The 21,572-nt window shown below is 49.7% G+C and overlaps 1 protein-coding gene across 1 annotated transcript in view; it reads right to left on the bottom strand.

Moving 5' to 3' along the window:
• Window positions 1-21,572, bottom strand: part of LOC106592010 (cytoplasmic FMR1-interacting protein 2) — a 76,764-nt gene that overhangs the window by 5,174 nt on the left and 50,018 nt on the right. Inside the window, 8 exon segments of the mRNA XM_045724189.2 lie at window positions 13,965-14,203; window positions 14,522-14,616; window positions 14,723-14,795; window positions 17,973-18,103; window positions 18,902-18,992; window positions 20,373-20,516; window positions 20,768-20,855; window positions 21,055-21,254. Of these exon segments, the coding sequence (XP_045580145.2) occupies window positions 13,965-14,203; window positions 14,522-14,616; window positions 14,723-14,795; window positions 17,973-18,103; window positions 18,902-18,992; window positions 20,373-20,516; window positions 20,768-20,855; window positions 21,055-21,254 (1,061 nt within the window).

The following is a 21,572-nucleotide window of genomic DNA, read 5'->3' as shown; positions in this document are numbered from 1 at the left end:
GTGTGTGTGAGTACGCTGCCATGCCCTCTACAGTAACTCACTCCTTACTGTGTGTGTGTGAGTACGCTGCCATGCCCTCTACAGTAACTCTCTCCTTACTGTGTGAGTACGCTTCCATGCCCTCTACAGTAACTCTCTCCTTACTGTGTGAGTACGCTGCCATGACCTCTACAGTAACTCACTCCTTACTGTGTGTGTGTGAGTACGCTGCCATGCCTTCTACAGTAACTCACTGCTTACTGTGTGAGTACGCTGCCATGCCCTCTACAGTAACTCACTCCTTACTGTGTGTGTGTGTGTGTACACGCTGCCATACTTTCTATAGTAACTCACTCCTTACTGTGTGAGTACGCTGCCATGCCCTCTACAGTAACTCACTCCTTACTGTGTGAGTATGCTGCCATGCCCTCTACAGTAACTCACTCCTTACTGTGTGAGTACGCTGCCATGCCCTCTACAGTAACTCCCTCCTTACTGTGTGAGTACCCTGCCATGCCCTCTACAGTAACTCACTCCTTACTGTGTGAGTACGCTGCCATGCCCTCTACAGTAACTCACTCCTTACTGTGTGAGTACGCTGCCATGCCCTCTACAGTAACTCACTCCTTACTGTGTGAGTACGCTGCCATGCCCTCTACAGTAACTCACTCCTTACTGTGTGTGTGAGTGTACGCTTCCATGCCCTCTACAGTAACTCACTCCTTACTGTGTGTGAGTACGCTGCCATACTCTCTACAGTAACTCTCTCCTTACTGTGTGAGTACGATTCCATGCCCTCTACAGTAACTCTCTCCTTACTGTGTGAGTACGCTGCCATGACCTCTACAGTAACTCACTCCTTACTGTGTGTGTGTGAGTACGCTGCCATGCCCTCTACAGTAACTCACTCCTTACTGTGTGAGTACGCTGCCATGCCCTCTACAGTAACTCACTCCTTACTGTGTGTGTGTGTGTGTACACGCTGCCATACTTTCTATAGTAACTCACTCCTTATTGTGTGAGTACGCTGCCATGCCCTCTACAGTAACTCACTCCTTACTGTGTGAGTACGATGCCATGCCCTCTACAGTAACTCACTCCTTACTGTGTGAGTATGCTGCCATGCCCTCTACAGTAACTCACTCCTTACTGTGTGAGTACGCTGCCATGCCCTCTACAGTAACTCACTCCTTACTGTGTGTGTGAATGTACGCTGCCATGCCCTCTACAGTAACTCTCTCCTTACTGGGTGAGTACGCTGCCATGCCCTCTACAGTAACTCACTCCTTACTGTGTGTGTGTGAGTATGATGCCATGTCCTCTACAGTAACTCACTCCTTACTGTGTGAGTACGCTGCCATGCCCTCTACAGTAACTCCCGCCTTACTGTGTGAGTACGCTGCCATGCCCTCTACAGTAACTCACTCCTTACTGTGTGAGTACCCTGCCATGCCCTCTACAGTAACTCACTCCTTACTGTGTGAGTACGCTGCCATGCCCTCTACAGTAACTCACTCCTTACTGTGTATGTACGCTGCCATGCCCTCTACAGTAACTCACTCCTTACTGTGTGTGTGAGTGTACGCTTCCATGCACTCTACAGTAACTCACTCCTTACTGTGTGTGAGTACGCTGCCATGCTCTCTACAGTAACTCTCTCCTTACTGTGTGAGTACGCTTCCATGCCCTCTACAGTAACTCTCTCCTTACTGTGTGAGTACGCTGCCATGACCTCTACAGTAACTCACTCCTTACTGTGTGTGTGTGAGTACGCTGCCATGCCCTCTACAGTAACTCACTCCTTACTGTGTGAGTACGCTGCCATGCCCTCTATAGTAACTCACTCCTTACTGTGTGTGTGTGTGTGTACACGCTGCCATACTTTCTATAGTAACTCACTCCTTACTGTGTCAGTACGCTGCCATGCCCTCTACAGTAACTCTCTCATTACTGGGTGAGTACGCTGCCATGCCCTCTACAGTAACTCACTCCTTACTGTGTGTGTTTGAGTATGCTGCCATGCCCTCTACAGTAACTCACTCCTTACTGTGTGTGTGTACGCTGCCATGCCCTCTACAGTAACTCACTCCTTACTGTGTCAGTACGCTGCCATGCCCTCTACAGTAACTCACTCCTTACTGTGTGAGTACGCTGCCATGCCCTCAACAGTAACTCACTCCTTACTGTGCGTGTGTGTTTATGCTGCCATGCACTCCACAGTAACTCACTCCTTACTGTGTGAGTATGCTGCCATGCCCTCTACAGTAACTCACTCCTTACTGTGTGTGTGAGTATGCTGCCATGCCCTCTACAGTAACTCACTCCTTACTGTGTGAGTATGCTTCCATGCCCTCTACAGTAACTCACTCCTTACTGTGTGAGTATGCTTCCATGCCCTCTACAGTAACTCACTCCTTACTGTGTGAGTATGCTGCCATGCCCTCTACAGTAACTCACTCCTTACTGTGTGTGTGTGTGTGTGTGTGAGTATGCTGCCATGCCCTCTACAGTAACTCACTCCTTACAGTGTGAGTACGCTGCCATGCCCTCTACAGTAACTCACTCCTTACTGTTTGTGTGAGTATGCTGCCATGCCCTCTACAGTAACTCACTCCTTACTGTGTGAGTATGCTGCCATGCCCTCTACAGTAACTCACTCCTTACTGTGTGAGTACGCTGCCATGCCCTCTACAGTAACTCATTCCTTACTGTGTGAGTACGCTGCCATGCCCTCTACAGTAACTCTCTCCTTACTGTGTGAGTATGCTGCCATGCCCTCTACAGTAACTCACTCCTTACTGTGTGTGTGTGAGTACGCTGCCATGCCCTCTACAGTAACTCTCTCCTTACTGTGTGAGTACGCTTCCATGCCCTTTACAGTAACTCTCTCCTTACTGTGTGAGTATGCTGCCATGCCCTCTACAGTAACTCACTCCTTACTGTGTGTGTGTGAGTACGCTGCCATGCCCTCTACAGTAACTCATTCCTTACTGTGTGAGTACGCTACCATGCCCTCTACAGTAACTCACTCCTTACTGTGTGAGTACGCTGTCATGCCCTCTACAGTAACTCACTCCTTACTGTTTGTGTGAATGTAAGCTGCCATGCCCTCTACAGTAACTCTCTCCTTACTGTGTGAGTACGCTGCCATGCCCTCTACAATAACGCACTCCTTACTGTGTGTGTGTGAGTATTCTACCATGCCCTCTACATTAACTCACTCCTTACTTTGTGTGTGTGTACGCTGCCATGCCCTCTACAGTAACTCAATTCTTACTGTGTGTGTGAGTATGCTGCCATGCCCTCTACAGTAACTCACTCCTTACTGTGTGAGTACGCTGCCATGCCCTCTACAGTAACTCACCCCTTACTGTGTGTGTGAGTATGCTGCCATGCCCTCTACAGTAACTCACTCCTTACTGTGTGTGTGAATGTACGCTGCCATGCCTTCTACAGTAACTCTCTCCTTACTGGGTGAGTACGCTGCCATGTCCTCTACAGTAACTCACTCCTTACTGTGTGTGTTTGAGTATGCTGCCATGCCCTCTACAGTAACTCACTCCTTACTGTGTGTGTGTGTGTGTGAGTATGCTGCCATGCCCTCTACAGTAACTCACTCCTTACAGTGTGAGTACGCTGCCATGCCCTCTACAGTAACTCACTCCTTACTGTTTGTGTGAGTATGCTGCCATGCCCTCTACAGTAACTCACTCCTTACTGTGTGAGTACGCTGCCATGCCCTCTACAGTAACTCACTCCTTACTGTGTGAGTATGCTGCCATGCCCTCTACAGTAACTCACTCCTTACTGTGTGAGTATGCTGCCATGCCCTCTACAGTAACTCACTCCTTACTGTGTGAGTACGCTGCCATGCCCTCTACAGTAACTCACTCCTTACTGTGTGAGTACGCTGCCATGCCCTCTATAGTAACTCTCTCCTTACTGTGTGAGTATGCTGCCATGCCCTCTACAGTAACTCACTCCTTACTGTGTGTGTGTGAGTACGCTGCCATGCCCTCTACAGTAACTCTCTCCTTACTGTGTGAGTACGCTTCCATGCCCTCTACAGTAACTCTCTCCTTACTGTGTGAGTATGCTGCCATGCCCTCTACAGTAACTCTCTCCTTACTGTGTGAGTATGCTGCCATGCCCTCTACAGTAACTCACTCCTTACTGTGTGTGTGTGAGTACGCTGCCATGCCCTCTACAGTAACTCATTCCTTACTGTGTGAGTACGCTACCATGCCCTCTACAGTAACTCATTCCTTACTGTGTGAGTACGCTACCATGCCCTCTACAGTAACTCATTCCTTACTGTGTGAGTACGCTACCATGCCCTCTACAGTAACTCTCTCCTTACTGTGTGAGTATGCTGCCATGCCCTCTACAGTAACTCACTCCTTACTGTGTGTGTGTGTGTGTGTGTGTGAGTACGCTACCATGCCCTCTACAGTAACTCACTCCTTACTGTGTGAGTACGCTGCCATGCCCTCTACAGTAACTCACTCCTTACTGTGTGAGTATGCTGCCATGCCCTCTACAGTAACTCACTCCTTACTGTGTGAGTACGCTGCCATGCCCTCTACAGTAACTCACTCCTTACTGTGTGAGTACGCTGCCATGCCCTCTACAGTAACTCACTCCTTACTGTGTGAGTACGCTGCCATGCCCTCTACAGTAACTCTCTCCTTACTGTGTGAGTATGCTGCCATGCCCTCTACAGTAACTCACTCCTTACTGTGTGTGTGTGAGTACGCTGCCATGCCCTCTACAGTAACTCTCTCCTTACTGTGTGAGTACGCTTCCATGCCCTTTACAGTAACTCTCTCCTTACTGTGTGAGTATGCTGCCATGCCCTCTACAGTAACTCACTCCTTACTGTGTGTGTGTGAGTACGCTGCCATGCCCTCTACAGTAACTCATTCCTTACTGTGTGAGTACGCTGTCATGCCCTCTACAGTAACTCACCCCTTACTGTGTGTGTGAGTATGCTGCCATGCCCTCTACAGTAACTCACTCCTTACTGTGTGTGTGAATGTACGCTGCCATGCCCTCTACAGTAACTCTCTCCTTACTGGGTGAGTACGCTGCCATGCCCTCTACAGTAACTCACTCCTTACTGTGTGTGTTTGAGTATGCTGCCATGCCCTCTACAGTAACTCACTCCTTACTGTGTGTGTGTAAGCTGCCATGCCCTCTACAGTAACTCACTCCTTACTGTGTCAGTACGCTGCCATGCCCTCTACAGTAACTCACTCCTTACTGTGTGAGTACGCTGCCATGCCCTCAACAGTAACTCACTCCTTACTGTGCGTGTGTGTTTATGCTGCCATGCACTCCACAGTAACTCACTCCTTACTGTGTGAGTATGCTGCCATGCCCTCTACAGTAACTCACTCCTTACTGTGTGTGTGAGTATGCTGCCATGCCCTCTACAGTAACTCACTCCTTACTGTGTGAGTATGCTTCCATGCCCTCTACAGTAACTCACTCCTTACTGTGTGAGTATGCTGCCATGCCCTCTACAGTAACTCACTCCTTACTGTGTGTGTGTGTGTGAGTATGCTGCCATGCCCTCTACAGTAACTCACTCCTTACAGTGTGAGTACGCTGCCATGCCCTCTACAGTAACTCACTCCTTACTGTTTGTGTGAGTATGTTGCCATGCCCTCTACAGTAACTCACTCCTTACTGTGTGAGTACGCTGCCATGCCCTCTACAGTAACTCTCTCCTTACTGTGTGAGTATGCTGCCATGCCCTCTACAGTAACTCACTCCTTACTGTGTGTGTGTGAGTACGCTGCCATGCCCTCTACAGTAACTCATCTCCTTACTGTGTGTGTGAATGTACGCTGCCATGCCCTCTACAGTAACTCTCTCCTTACTGTGTGAGTACGCTGCCATGCCCTCTACAATAACGCACTCCTTACTGTGTGTGTGTGAGTATTCTACCATGCCCTCTACATTAACTCACTCCTTACTTTGTGTGTGTGTACGCTGCCATGCCCTCTACAGTAACTCAATTCTTACTGTGTGTGTGAGTATGCTGCCATGCCCTCTACAGTAACTCACTCCTTACTGTGTGAGTACGCTGCCATGCCCTCTACAGTAACTCACCCCTTACTGTGTGTGTGAGTATGCTGCCATGCCCTCTACAGTAACTCACTCCTTACTGTGTGTGTGAATGTACGCTGCCATGCCTTCTACAGTAACTCTCTCCTTACTGGGTGAGTACGCTGCCATGTCCTCTACAGTAACTCACTCCTTACTGTGTGTGTTTGAGTATGCTGCCATGCCCTCTACAGTAACTCACTCCTTACTGTGTGTGTGTGTGTGTGAGTATGCTGCCATGCCCTCTACAGTAACTCACTCCTTACAGTGTGAGTACGCTGCCATGCCCTCTACAGTAACTCACTCCTTACTGTTTGTGTGAGTATGCTGCCATGCCCTCTACAGTAACTCACTCCTTACTTTGTGAGTACGCTGCCATGCCCTCTACAGTAACTCACTCCTTACTGTGTGAGTATGCTGCCATGCCCTCTACAGTAACTCACTCCTTACTGTGTGAGTATGCTGCCATGCCCTCTACAGTAACTCACTCCTTACTGTGTGAGTACGCTGCCATGCCCTCTACAGTAACTCACTCCTTACTGTGTGAGTACGCTGCCATGCCCTCTATAGTAACTCTCTCCTTACTGTGTGAGTATGCTGCCATGCCCTCTACAGTAACTCACTCCTTACTGTGTGTGTGTGAGTACGCTGCCATGCCCTCTACAGTAACTCTCTCCTTACTGTGTGAGTACGCTTCCATGCCCTCTACAGTAACTCTCTCCTTACTGTGTGAGTATGCTGCCATGCCCTCTACAGTAACTCTCTCCTTACTGTGTGAGTATGCTGCCATGCCCTCTACAGTAACTCACTCCTTACTGTGTGTGTGTGAGTACGCTGCCATGCCCTCTACAGTAACTCATTCCTTACTGTGTGAGTACGCTACCATGCCCTCTACAGTAACTCATTCCTTACTGTGTGAGTACGCTACCATGCCCTCTACAGTAACTCATTCCTTACTGTGTGAGTACGCTACCATGCCCTCTACAGTAACTCTCTCCTTACTGTGTGAGTATGCTGCCATGCCCTCTACAGTAACTCACTCCTTACTGTGTGTGTGTGTGTGTGTGTGTGAGTACGCTACCATGCCCTCTACAGTAACTCACTCCTTACTGTGTGAGTACGCTGCCATGCCCTCTACAGTAACTCACTCCTTACTGTGTGAGTATGCTGCCATGCCCTCTACAGTAACTCACTCCTTACTGTGTGAGTACGCTGCCATGCCCTCTACAGTAACTCACTCCTTACTGTGTGAGTACGCTGCCATGCCCTCTACAGTAACTCACTCCTTACTGTGTGAGTACGCTGCCATGCCCTCTACAGTAACTCTCTCCTTACTGTGTGAGTATGCTGCCATGCCCTCTACAGTAACTCACTCCTTACTGTGTGTGTGTGAGTACGCTGCCATGCCCTCTACAGTAACTCTCTCCTTACTGTGTGAGTACGCTTCCATGCCCTCTACAGTAACTCTCTCCTTACTGTGTGAGTATGCTGCCATGCCCTCTACAGTAACTCACTCCTTACTGTGTGTGTGTGAGTACGCTGCCATGCCCTCTACAGTAACTCATTCCTTACTGTGTGAGTACGCTGTCATGCCCTCTACAGTAACTCACCCCTTACTGTGTGTGTGAGTATGCTGCCATGCCCTCTACAGTAACTCACTCCTTACTGTGTGTGTGAATGTACGCTGCCATGCCCTCTACAGTAACTCTCTCCTTACTGGGTGAGTACGCTGCCATGCCCTCTACAGTAACTCACTCCTTACTGTGTGTGTTTGAGTATGCTGCCATGCCCTCTACAGTAACTCACTCCTTACTGTGTGTGTGTAAGCTGCCATGCCCTCTACAGTAACTCACTCCTTACTGTGTCAGTACGCTGCCATGCCCTCTACAGTAACTCACTCCTTACTGTGTGAGTACGCTGCCATGCCCTCAACAGTAACTCACTCCTTACTGTGCGTGTGTGTTTATGCTGCCATGCACTCCACAGTAACTCACTCCTTACTGTGTGAGTATGCTGCCATGCCCTCTACAGTAACTCACTCCTTACTGTGTGTGTGAGTATGCTGCCATGCCCTCTACAGTAACTCACTCCTTACTGTGTGAGTATGCTTCCATGCCCTCTACAGTAACTCACTCCTTACTGTGTGAGTATGCTGCCATGCCCTCTACAGTAACTCACTCCTTACTGTGTGTGTGTGTGTGAGTATGCTGCCATGCCCTCTACAGTAACTCACTCCTTACAGTGTGAGTACGCTGCCATGCCCTCTACAGTAACTCACTCCTTACTGTTTGTGTGAGTATGTTGCCATGCCCTCTACAGTAACTCACTCCTTACTGTGTGAGTACGCTGCCATGCCCTCTACAGTAACTCTCTCCTTACTGTGTGAGTATGCTGCCATGCCCTCTACAGTAACTCACTCCTTACTGTGTGTGTGTGAGTACGCTGCCATGCCCTCTACAGTAACTCTCTCCTTACTGTGTGAGTACGCTTCCATGCCCTCTACAGTAACTCTCTCCTTACTGTGTGAGTATGCTGCCATGCCCTCTACAGTAACTCACTCCTTACTGTGTGTGTGTGAGTACGCTGCCATGCCCTCTACAGTAACTCATTCCTTACTGTGTGAGTACGCTGTCATGCCCTCTACAGTAACTCACCCCTTACTGTGTGTGTGAGTATGCTGCCATGCCCTCTACAGTAACTCACTCCTTACTGTGTGTGTGAATGTACGCTGCCATGCCCTCTACAGTAACTCACTCCTTACTGGGTGAGTACGCTGCCATGCCCTCTACAGTAACTCACTCCTTACTGTGTGTGTTTGAGTATGCTGCCATGCCCTCTACAGTAACTCACTCCTTACTGTGTGTGTGTACGCTGCCATGCCCTCTACAGTAACTCACTCCTTACTGTGTCAGTACGCTGCCATGCCCTCTACAGTAACTCACTCCTTACTGTGTGAGTACGCTGCCATGCCCTCAACAGTAACTCACTCCTTACTGTGCGTGTGTGTTTATGCTGCCATGCACTCCACAGTAACTCACTCCTTACTGTGTGAGTATGCTGCCATGCCCTCTACAGTAACTCACTCCTTACTGTGTGTGTGAGTATGCTGCCATGCCCTCTACAGTAACTCACTCCTTACTGTGTGAGTATGCTTCCATGCCCTCTACAGTAACTCACTCCTTACTGTGTGAGTACGCTGCCATGCCCTCTACAGTAACTCTCTCCTTACTGTGTGTGTGAGTGTGAGCGCTGCCATGCCCTCTACAGTAACTCACTCCTTACTGTGTGAGTACGCTGCCATGCCCTCTACAGTAACTCACTCCTTACTGTTTGTGTGAGTATGTTGCCATGCCCTCTACAGTAACTCACTCCTTACTGTGTGAGTACGCTGCCATGCCCTCTACAGTAACTCACTCCTTACTGTGTGAGTATGCTGCCATGCCCTCTACAGTAACTCACTCCTTACTGTGTGAGTATGCTGCCATGCCCTCTACAGTAACTCACTCCTTACTGTGTGAGTACGCTGCCATGCCCTCTACAGTAACTCACTCCTTACTGTGTGAGTACGCTGCCATGCCCTCTACAGTAACTCTCTCCTTACTGTGTGAGTATGCTGCCATGCCCTCTACAGTAACTCACTCCTTACTGTGTGTGTGTGAGTACGCTGCCATGCCCTCTACAGTAACTCTCTCCTTACTGTGTGAGTACGCTTCCATGCCCTTTACAGTAACTCTCTCCTTACTGTGTGAGTATGCTGCCATGCCCTCTACAGTAACTCACTCCTTACTGTGTGTGTGTGAGTACGCTGCCATGCCCTCTACAGTAACTCATTCCTTACTGTGTGAGTACGCTACCATGCCCTCTACAGTAACTCACTCCTTACTGTGTGAGTACGCTGTCATGCCCTCTACCGTAACTCACTCCTTACTGTTTGTGTGAATGTACGCTGCCATGCCCTCTACAGTAACTCTCTCCTTACTGTGTGAGTACGCTGCCATGCCCTCTACAATAACGCACTCCTTACTGTGTGTGTGTGAGTATTCTACCATGCCCTCTACATTAACTCACTCCTTACTGTGTGTGTGTGTACGCTGCCATGCCCTCTACAGTAACTCAATTCTTACTGTGTGTGTGAGTATGCTGCCATGCCCTCTACAGTAACTCACTCCTTACTGTGTGAGTACGCTGCCATGCCCTCTACAGTAACTCACTCCTTACTGTGTGTTTGAGTATGCTGCCATGCCCTCTACAGTAACTCACTCCTTACTGTGTGAGTACGCTGCCATGCCCTCTACAGTAACTCACCCCTTACTGTGTGTGTGAGTATGCTGCCATGCCCTCTACAGTAACTCACTCCTTACTGTGTGTGTGAGTATGCTGCCATGCCCTCTACAGTAACTCACTCCTTACTGTGTGTGTGAGTATGCTGCCACGCCCTCTACAGTAACTCACTCCTTACTGTGTGAGTATGCTTCCATGCCCTCTATAGTAACTCACTCCTTACTGTGTGAGTATGCTGCCATGCCCTCTACAGTAACTCACTCCTTACTGTGTGTGTGTGTGTGTGAGTATGCTGCCATGCCCTCTACAGTAACTCACTCCTTACAGTGTGAGTACGCTGCCATGCCCTCTACAGTAACTCACTCCTTACTGTTTGTGTGAGTATGCTGCCATGCCCTCTACAGTAACTCACTCCTTACTGTGTGAGTACGCTTCCATGCCCTCTACAGTAACTCTCTCCTTACTGTGTGAGTACGCTTCCATGCCCTCTACAGTAACTCTCTCCTTACTGTGTGAGTATGCTGCCATGCCCTCTACAGTAACTCTCTCCTTACTGTGTGAGTATGCTGCCATGCCCTCTACAGTAACTCACTCCTTACTGTGTGTGTGTGAGTACGCTGCCATGCCCTCTACAGTAACTCATTCCTTACTGTGTGAGTACGCTACCATGCCCTCTACAGTAACTCATTCCTTACTGTGTGAGTACGCTACCATGCCCTCTACAGTAACTCACTCCTTACTGTGTGAGTACGCTGTCATGCCCTCTACAGTAACTGACTCCTTACTGTGTGTGTGAATGTACGCTGCCATGCCCTCTACAGTAACTCTCTCCTTACTGTGTGAGTACGCTGCCATGCCCTCTACAATAACGCACTCCTTACTGTGTGTGTGTGTGAGTATTCTACCATGCCCTCTACATTAACTCACTCCTTACTGTGTGTGTGTGTACGCTGCCATGCCCTCTACAGTAACTCAATTCTTACTGTGTGTGTGAGTATGCTGCCATGCCCTCTACAGTAACTCACTCCTTACTGTGTGAGTACGCTGCCATGCCCTCTACAGTAACTCACTCCTTACTGTGTGTTTGAGTATGCTGCCATGCCCTCTACAGTAACTCACTCCTTACTGTGTGAGTACGCTGCCATGCCCTCTACAGTAACTCACTCCTTACTGTGTGTGTGAGTATGCTGCCATGCCCTCTACAGTAACTCACTCCTTACTGTGTGTGAGTATGCTACCATGCCCTCTACAGTAACTCACTCCTTACTGTGTGAGTACGCTGTCATGCCCTCTACAGTAACTCACTCCTTACTGTGTGTGTGAATGTACGCTGCCATGCCCTCTACAGTAACTCTCTCCTTACTGTGTGAGTACGCTGCCATGCCCTCTACAATAACGCACTCCTTACTGTGTGTGTGTGTGAGTATTCTACCATGCCCTCTACATTAACTCACTCCTTACTGTGTGTGTGTGTACGCTGCCATGCCCTCTACAGTAACTCAATTCTTACTGTGTGTGTGAGTATGCTGCCATGCCCTCTACAGTAACTCACTCATTACTGTGTGAGTACGCTGCCATGCCCTCTACAGTAACTCACTCCTTACTGTGTGTTTGAGTATGCTGCCATGCCCTCTACAGTAACTCACTCCTTACTGTGTGAGTACGCTGCCATGCCCTCTACAGTAACTCACTCCTTACTGTGTGTGTGAGTATGCTGCCATGCCCTCTACAGTAACTCACTCCTTACTGTGTGTGAGTATGCTGCCATGCCCTCTACAGTAACTCACTCCTTACTGTGTGTGTGAGTATGCTGCCACGCCCTCTACAGTAACTCACTCCTTACTGTGTGAGTACGCTGCCATGCCCTCTACAGTCACTCACTCCTTACTATGTGTGTGAGTATGCTGCGATGCCCTCTACAGTAACTCACTCCTTACTGTGCGAGTATGCTGCCATGCACTCTACAGTAACTCACTCCTTACTGTGTGAGTATGCTGCCATGCCCTCTACAGTAACTCACTCCTTACTGTGTGTGTGAGTGTACGCTGCCATGCCCTCTACAGTAACTCACTCCTTACTGTGTGTGTGTGAGTACGCTGCCATGCCCTCTACAGTAACTCTCTCCTTACTGTGTGAGTACGCTTCCATGCCCTCTACAGTAACTCTCTCCTTACTGTGTGAGTATGCTGCCATGCCCTCTACAGTAACTCACTCCTTACTGTGTGTGTGTGTACGCTGCCATGCCCTCTACAGTAACTCACTCCTTACTGTGTGTGTGTGAGTACGCTGCCATGCCCTCTACAGTAACTCTCTCCTTACTGTGTGAGTACGCTTCCATGCCCTCTACAGTAACTCTCTCCTTACTGTGTGAGTATGCGGCCATGCCCTCTACAGTAACTCAGTCCTTACTGTGTGTGTGAGTGTACGCTGCCATGCCCTCTACAGTAACTCACTCCTTACTGTGTGAGTACGCTGCCATGCCCTCTACAGTAACTCACTCCTTACTGTGTGAGTACCCTGCCATGCCCTCTACAGTAACTCACTCCTTACTGTGTGTGTGAGTGTACGCTGCCATGCCCTCTACAGTAACTCACTCCTTACTGTGTGTGTGTGAGTACGCTGCCATGCCCTCTACAGTAACTCTCTCCTTACTGTGTGAGTATGCTGCCATGCCCTCTACAGTAACTCACTCCTTACTGTGTGTGTGAGTGTACGCAGCCATGCCCTCTACAGTAACTCACTCCTTACTGTGTGAGTAAGCTGCCATGCCCTCTACAGTAACTCACTCCTTACTGTGTGAGTACGCTGCCATGCCCTCTACAGTAACTCACTCCTTACTGTGTGTGTGAGTGTACGCTGCCATGCCCTCTACAGTAACTCACTCCTTACTGTGTGTGTGAGTGTACGCTGCCATGCCCTCTACAGTAACTCACTCCTTACTGTGTGAGTACGCTGCCATGCCCTCTACAGTAACTCACTCCTTACTGTGTGTGTGAGTGTTCGCTTCCATGCCCTCTACAGTAACTCACTCCTTACTGTGTGAGTACGCTGCCATGCCCTCTACAGTAACTCTCTCCTTACTGTGTGTGTGAGTGTACGCTGCCATGCCCTCTACAGTAACTCACTCCTTACTGTGCGAGTACGCTTCCATGCCCTCTACAGTAACTCACTCCTTGCTGTGTGAGTACGCTGCCATGCCCTCTTCAGTAACTCACTCCTTACTGTGTGAGTGTACGCTGCCATGCCCTCTACAGTAACTCACCCCTTACTGTGTGAGTACGCTGCCATGCCCTCTACAGTAACTCACTCCTTACTGTGTGAGTACGCTGCCATGCCCTCTACAGTAACTCACTCCTTACTGTGTGAGTAAGCTGCCATGCCCTCTACAGTAACTCACTCCTTACTGTGTGTGAGTGTACGCTGCCATGCCCTCTACAGTAACTCTCTCCTTACTGTGTGAGTATGCTTCTATGCCCTCTACAGTAACTCACTCCTTACTGTGTGTGTGTGAGTACGCTGCCATGCCCTCTACAGCAACTCTCTCCTTACTGTGTGTTTGTGAGTATGCTGCCATGCCCTCTACAGTAACTTACTCTGCGGTGAACTCGTGAGTGCCGACGGGTATGCAGTAAACAAACTGCATGGCACTCCAGAGGCGGTGGAACTCCATACACTCATCCACATGCATCACGCCATTGGTGGGAGGCGGGCCTCGCCACACGGCGTCCTGCAGGAAACTACGGATCCTCGTAAGGATCACCTCGAACATGGACAGGCCACAGCAAAGACGCTCCTTGGTCAACAGATCCCCCTCACGGGCTATAGCTATTTGCTGAAAAAGAGGAGGAAAGGAAACATTAGGAGAGGAAGGAAGGAAGGAAGGAAGGAAGGAAGGAAGGAAGGAAGGAAGGAAGGAAGGAAGGAAGGAAGGAAGGAAGGAAGGAAGGAAGGAAGGAAGGAGAACAGGGAGTAAGGTGGATCAGATAAATAGGGAAAGTTTAATTGTTTTGGAACTTTGGTGTCAATATGGCTGCCCTTTCAAATTTCTACATTTCAAACCAAGATTGCCGAAACTGTCTAACAGCTGTGGGTCAGGACAGAGAGCCAGGTGATGAGGTATGGATGGTGATGACAAGCAGGTACAGCTCACCTGAGGGGTCCCCAGCCTCTCGATGAGGGGCACCAGGTGGAGAGGAGCATACTTCGCCTCCAGCCTCTTCATCCTGACTTCCAGACGCTCCCCCTCTACACACACACACATCAGTCAGATATGCATAATATTGACTGCCTTATCCCACCCATCCACCTTGATCTCAATCTGGATCCACACACCTGGGCCTGATTCACATACCTTTGATGTAGACCCTGGGGAGGATGTTCTGGAAGGGGGCTGCATGAAGCAGGTCACACACCTCCTCCTGGGACTGTGGTTAACACACACAGACAGAGGGAGGGAGAGGTGATATTGAACAACAGCCTAACATCTCTCCTGGACACATCTACACTACATGGGGTGGTTAGTGGTGATGGGAGGGAGGTGTTGAGAACTCATTAGTAAGGAGTGGAGTCAGAGGTACATAAGCTGTGAGAATGTGTGTATAAGTGAGAGTAGTAGACTAGTACATTATGAGGAGATAACCCTAGGCAGGTGTATGACTCATGCACCAAGTACAGGAGGACGTGCCACTAAGTACAGGAGAACGTGCCACTAAGTACAGGAGGACGTGCCACTAAGTACAGGAGGACGTGCCACTAAGTACAGGAGGACGTGCCACTAAGTACAGGAGGACGTGCCACTAAGTACAGGAGGACGTGCCACTAAGTACAGCAGGACGTGCCACTAAGTACAGGAGGACGTGCCACTAAGTACAGGAGGACGTGCCACTAAGTACAGGAGGACTTGCCACTAAGTACAGGAGGACGTGCCACTAAGTACAGGAGGCTGTGCCACTAAGTACAGGAGGCTGTGCCACTAAGTACAGGAGGCTGTGCCACTAAGTACAGGAGGACGTGCCACTAAGTACAGGAGGACGTGCCACTAAGTACAGGAGGCTGTGCCACTAAGTACAGGAGGCTGTGCCACTAAGTACAGGAGGACGTGCCACTAAGTACAGGAGGCTGTGCCACTAAGTACAGGAGGCTGTGCCACTAAGTTGCCACTAAGTACAGGAGGCGGTGCCACTAAGCACAGGAGGCGATGCCACTAAGCACAGGAGGCGGTGCTACTAAGCACAGGAGGCGGTGCCACTAAGCACAGGAGGCGGTGCCACTAAGCACAGGAGGCGGTGCCACTAAGCACAGGAGGCGGTGCCACTAAGTACAGGAGGCGGTGCCACTAAGCACAGGAGGCGGTGCCACTAAGTACAGGAGGCGGTGCCACTAAGCACAGGAGGCGGTGCCACTAAGCACAGGAGGATGTGTAGTACAGTACATCACACTGGTCTGACGTGTCATAGGTCTGACCTAACCTCTGGTCACCTCCCCCCTCAGTCACACTACAGGCTACTGTTACTCAGGTCTGGTTAACCAATAGGAATGGCTGGAATATGGAACTAAATGCATGGTTAAACTTGTGGTGTTAGAACCAATAGAACAAAGAGAATCAGCAAACAACAAGAGATCCAGATCAGGAAAGCTCCAGTAAAACACTATGGAAGACAGAATGATCTGCATGCTGTGATCAGCCAGTACAAACACACACTATATACACACACACACACACACACACAAGGTAGTCAGAGAATGAGACAGACCAGAGGGTATGAGGGTGTAAAGAGTGACAGGCATTGAGAGAGAGGCCAGTGTAGACAGAGAGTATGGAGGTGTGAAGTTGAACACATACTTAACAGACAGCCACCCAGAAACACACATGGGAGCCAAGGACATGAAGAGATACTTTAAGATAGTCACTTTTTATTATCCATCTATTTCTGGTATTTCCCATCATAGAATAATGATTGTATTCTTGGATGTTCTTTACTTTCTTAAAACATTTTTTAATCTCAATCCTTGGCTTTCATGACCCTCCGGAGGTTAAACTTTGGGTGTCAGAGTAAGATGTTGAATAGAAAAACAGAGATACACGGCAGCCCAAACCGAGAGAGAGAGAGAGAGAGAGAGAGATGAGTTAGGGTGTGTGGCAGCCCAAACCAACAGAGAGAGAGAGAGAGAGAGAGAGATGGAGAGATCAGTCAGGGTTTATGGCAGCCCAAACGAACAGAGAGAGAGAGATGGAGAGAGATGGAGAGATCAGTCAAGGTGTGTGTTTGTTACTAAAGCCAAGAGCTAGATTCTTACCACCTGTGGTAGTTGCCAGCGTGAAATAAAGAATAGAGTTGCAATTCAGATACAGTCAATATCGACATTTCTGGAGGGTGAAACTTTATTGAGACAGATAGAAACAGATATATTCAAACAGACAGAAAACCAAAGGAGGAGAAATCGCCTGACAAGTAACAGTACACATTTCTGAGCATGCAAAGGTGACCCTGAGAGAGAGAAAGAATTATAGAAGAGAAAGTGGGAATAGGAGGAATAGAAGAGAGGAAAAGAGAGGGGAGAGGAGAGAGGTGATGGAGAGTAGAATAGGGGGAGAGGAGAGAGGGGAGAGGAGAGAGGTGATGAGAGTAGGATAGGGGGAGGGGAGAGGAGAGAGGTGATGAGAGTAGGATAGGGGGAGAGGAGAGGAGAGAGGTGATGAGAGTAGGATAGGGGGAGGGGAGAGGAGAGAGGTGATGAGAGTAGGATAGGGGGAGAGGAGAGAGAGGAGAGAGGGGAGAGGTGATGAGAGTGGGATAGGGGGAGAGGAGAGAGAGAGGAGAGAGGGGAGAGGTGATGAGAGTGGGATAGGGGGAGAGAAGAGAGAGGAGAGAGGGGAGAGGTGATGAGAGTAGAATAGGGGGAGAGGAGAGAGAGGAGAGAGGTGATGGAGAGTAGGATAGGGGTAGAGGAAAGAGAGGGGAGAGGTGATGAGAGTAGGATAGGGGGAGAGGAAAGAGAGGGGAGAGGTGATGAGAGTAGGATAGGGGGAGAGGAAAGAGAGGGGAGAGGTGATGAGAGTAGGATAGGGGGAGAGGAAAGAGAGGGGAGAGGAGAGAGGTGATGAGAGTAGGATAGGGGGAGAGGAAAGAGAGGGGAGAGGAGAGAGGTGATGAGAGTAGGATAGGGGGAGAGGAGAGAGAGGGGAGAGGAGAGGAGAGAGGTGATGAGAGTAGGATAGGGGGAGAGGGAGAGAGAGGGGAGAGGAGAGAGTTGATGAGAGTAGGATAGGGGGAGAGGAGAGAGAGGAGAGAGGTGATGAGAGTAGGATAGGGGGAGAGGAGAGAGAGGAGAGAGGTGATGAGAGTAGGATAGGGGGAGAGGAGAAAGAGGGGAGAGGAGAGAGGTGATGAGAGTAGGATAGGGGGAGAGGAGAGAGAGGAGAGAGGTGATGAGAGTAGGATAGGGGGAGAGGAGAAAGAGGGGAGAGGAGAGAGAGGGGAAGAGGAAAGGAGTAAGAGAAAAGAAGGGATACAGGTGAACAGAAGAGGATGGGGGAAGGGGAGGACAGAACAGAGGAGAGGAAGGGATAGAGGTGAATAAGGAGTAGAGGAGGGACTCACCAGAGCTTGTTCGATGAGCAGACAGAAGAGGATGGCGTTCCCCACCTCCCTGAGACTCTGGAAGACATCCGTCTTCAGCTCTGCGTACTCTATAATGTCCTTCAGCTGGTGGTGGAAGAACTCCAGGATACCTGGCAGGGAAGGACAATCAATCAATGTATTTTATAAAGCCCTTTTTACATCAGCACTTTTACAGAAACCCCAAACAGCAAGCAATGCAGATGCAGAAGCACAGTGGCTAGGAAAAACTCCCTAGAAGGCAGGAACCTAGGAAGAAACCTAGAGCGGAACCAGGCTCTGAGGGGTGGCCAGTCCTTTTCTGGCTGTGTCCGGAGGAGATTTAAGAGGACAATGCTATTACGGCCAGAACACAGTTAAAAGTTACATCTACAAAGTTAAAATAACAGATCCAGATCCGATCACATGGAGTTAAATACTATGAAAGGGACTGTCCTTGACTGATAAACACACATCAGTCTCATGATGGGATCTCTGAACATCCAGGTATGGTAGGATTATCAACTATGTCATGGTGATGACGATGTCTGCTCCGTCACCAAACTCTCTGCCTGTCTGTATGTCTATCTTGTGCAGCAGCTAAACCAGGAGCTATAGCTCCAGGAGGATCAGGAAGAGCTGACAGAGATCAGGCATACAAGAAGTACAGCCTGTTACAGTACAGAACACCACTAATCTACCCAGCCTATAATCCCTGCTCATAGAGAAACATGCTAATCAAGCATATCTCATCTGATCTGTCAGAGGACTATAATATGATGGGACAACAAGAGGACGTGTTATTGTCTGGGACTGACCGGGTTTCAAACCTGGGTTGTCTGTACGAGTCATGCCTGTGTTAGCCCTCTGAGCTAAAGCCTAGACATCTGCTGTGGGTTCACTGAACTACCTCTCCTCTACAATGAACCGACCTGGGGATCCGTACTCGTGGCGCGGCAGGCGACAGATCTTGGGCATGACCTCGATCAGAGTCTTCACATACTGCAGGATAGTGCCTTGCAACTAGGTAGGGAAGAGAAGAGGGGGAGGAAGTATCAGAGGGAGAGGAAGTATCAGAGGGAGAGGAAGTATCAGAGGGAGAGGAAGTATCAGAGGGAGAAGAAGTATCAGAGGGAGAGGAAGTATCAGAGGGGGAGGAAGTATCAGAGGGAGAGGAAGTATCAGAGGAAGAATCAGAGAGGGAGGAAGTATCAGAGGGAGAAGAAGTATCAGAGGGAGAGGAAGTATCAGAGGGAGAAGAAGTATCAGAGGGAGAGGAAGTATCAGAGGGAGAGGAAGTATCAGAGGGAGAGGAAGTATCAGAGGGAGAAGAAGTATCAGAGGGAGAGGAAGTATCAGAGGGAGAGGAAGTATCAGAGGGAGAGGGGGAGGAAGTATCAGAGGGAGAGGGGGAGGAGTATCAGAGGGAGAGGAAGTATCAGAGGGAGAAGAAGTATCAGAGGGAGAGGAAGTATCAGAGGGGGAGGAAGTATCAGAGGGGGAGGAAGTATCAGAGGGAGAGGGGGAGGAAGTATCAGAGGGAGAGGAAGTATCAGAGGGAGAGGAAGTATCAGAGGGAGAGGAAGTATCAGAGGGAGAGGAAGTATCAGAGGGGGAGGAAGTATCAGAGGGGGAGGAAGTATCAGAGGGGGAGGAAGTATCAGAGGGGGAGGAAGTATCAGAGGGGGAGGAAGTATCAGAGGGGGAGGAAGTATCAGAGGGGGAGGAAGTATCAGAGGGAGAGGAAGTATCAGAGGGAGAGGAAGTATCAGAGGGAGAGGAAGTATCAGAGGGAGAGGAAGTATCAGAGGGAGAGGAAGTATCAGAGGGAGAGGAAGTATCAGAGGGAGAGGAAGTATCAGAGGGGGAGGAAGTATCAGAGGGAGAGGAAGTATCAGAGGAAGAATCAGAGAGGGAGGAAGTATCAGAGAGGGAGGAAGTATCAGAGGGGGAGGAAGTATCAGAGGGGGAGGAAGTATCAGAGGGGGAGGAAGTATCAGAGGGGGAGGAAGTATCAGAGGGGGAGGAAGTATCAGAGGGAGAGGAAGTATCAGAGGGAGAGGAAGTATCAGAGGGAGAGGAAGTATCAGAGGGAGAGGCAGTATCAGAGGGGGAGGAAGTATCAGAGGGAGAGGAAGTATCAGAGGGAGAGGAAGTATCAGAGGGAGAGGAAGTATCAGAGGGAGAGGAAGTATCAGAGGGAGAGGCAGTATCAGAGGGGGAGGAAGTATCAGAGGGAGAGGAAGTATCAGAGGGAGAGGAAGTATCAGCGGGGGAGGGGGAGGAAGTATCAGAGGGGGAGGATAAAAATAGAGGAGATTAGTTGGATATACTTTTTTTTAACAGAGGCTGCTATGTAGGAGTACATTCAGACAATAATGAGAGACAAATAGCCCATAATACCAGGCTCTTGACTATCTTGAGCAGTTCCTCCATCACCACGGCGATGCCCTGGTAACCAAGGAGACGGCAGATGGTCTTGAAGTGGGGCGGGCCTACGAAGTTCCTGTAGGAGCTATAGATGTGTGAGTAGGCAATGTTCAGAGGCTGGAGGAGGGAGAGAGAGAGGGAGAGAGGGAGAGAGGGAGAGAGGGAGAGAGAGAGGGAGAGAGAGAGAGAGAGGGAGAGAGAGAGGGAGAGAGAGAGAGAGGGAGGAAGGGAGGGAGAGAGAGAGGGAGCGAGGGAGAGAGAGGGAGAGAGAGGAAAAACTACATCAGAAACATGCTCTCAAAAGTGCTCTAAAAATAGGTACCATTTCTATAGTTGAATCTGAATAGCAGACAGTATATAGTACATACCTTAGACCCATACAGGTAGTACGGCTGCACGTTCGCCGGCTTGTCTCGCTGAGGCTCCTGGGTAAAGGGGATGGCAGTCCGAACGAAGCTGAGGACACAGGGAATGAGATAGAGTTCAGGGGTCATGAGCAGGAGTCCACTTAGGTAATGCCTAAATGGACTATAGGTAACAAACCGCTGAACCTGAGCAATGTTTTGGTAGACCGGCAATCAGCTGCCCAAGAACCGTAAGCTTGTGAACATGTCCAGACTACCAAAAACGCCCCCCCCTTCCCCCTACCACTGACCGGTTGGTGGAGCCGTTGTAGCAGTAGTTGGGGAGGAAGTCAAAGTTGAGTTCCCAGAAGACATGGAGCGTGATGCGTCCGTAGGGAGCGGACACATTGTGGTTGGCCTCGCGGAACATGGCGTCGAAGCTGTCCAGGGTCATGTGCTTGGAGAGCAGACGATGAGTCAGTCTGTTGATGTCCATCAACCACTCCAACTCCTGATGGGTGGATTGGACAGACAGACAGACAGACAGACAGACAGACAGACAGACAGACAGACAGACAGACAGACAGACAGACAGACAGACAGACAGACAGACAGACAGACAGACAGACAGACAGACAGACAGCGACAGACAGACAGACAGACAGACAGACAGACAGACAGACAGACAGACAGACAGACAGACAGACAGACACAGACAGACAGACAGACAGAGATAATGATGAGATAGAATAAAAGCAGGTAATATTGTGGCCAGTGGAGCATAGGGCCAAGAGGACAGGACAGGACCCATGAGAGTGAGCCTGGGGTG

The sequence above is a fragment of the Salmo salar genome, chromosome 09 (assembly GCF_965601325.2).
Source record: "Salmo salar chromosome 09, fSalSal1, whole genome shotgun sequence".
NCBI lineage: Eukaryota > Metazoa > Chordata > Actinopteri > Salmoniformes > Salmonidae > Salmo > Salmo salar.
Note: the sequence above shows the minus strand (reverse complement) of the source record. Positions and strands in the feature narration are given on the sequence as shown.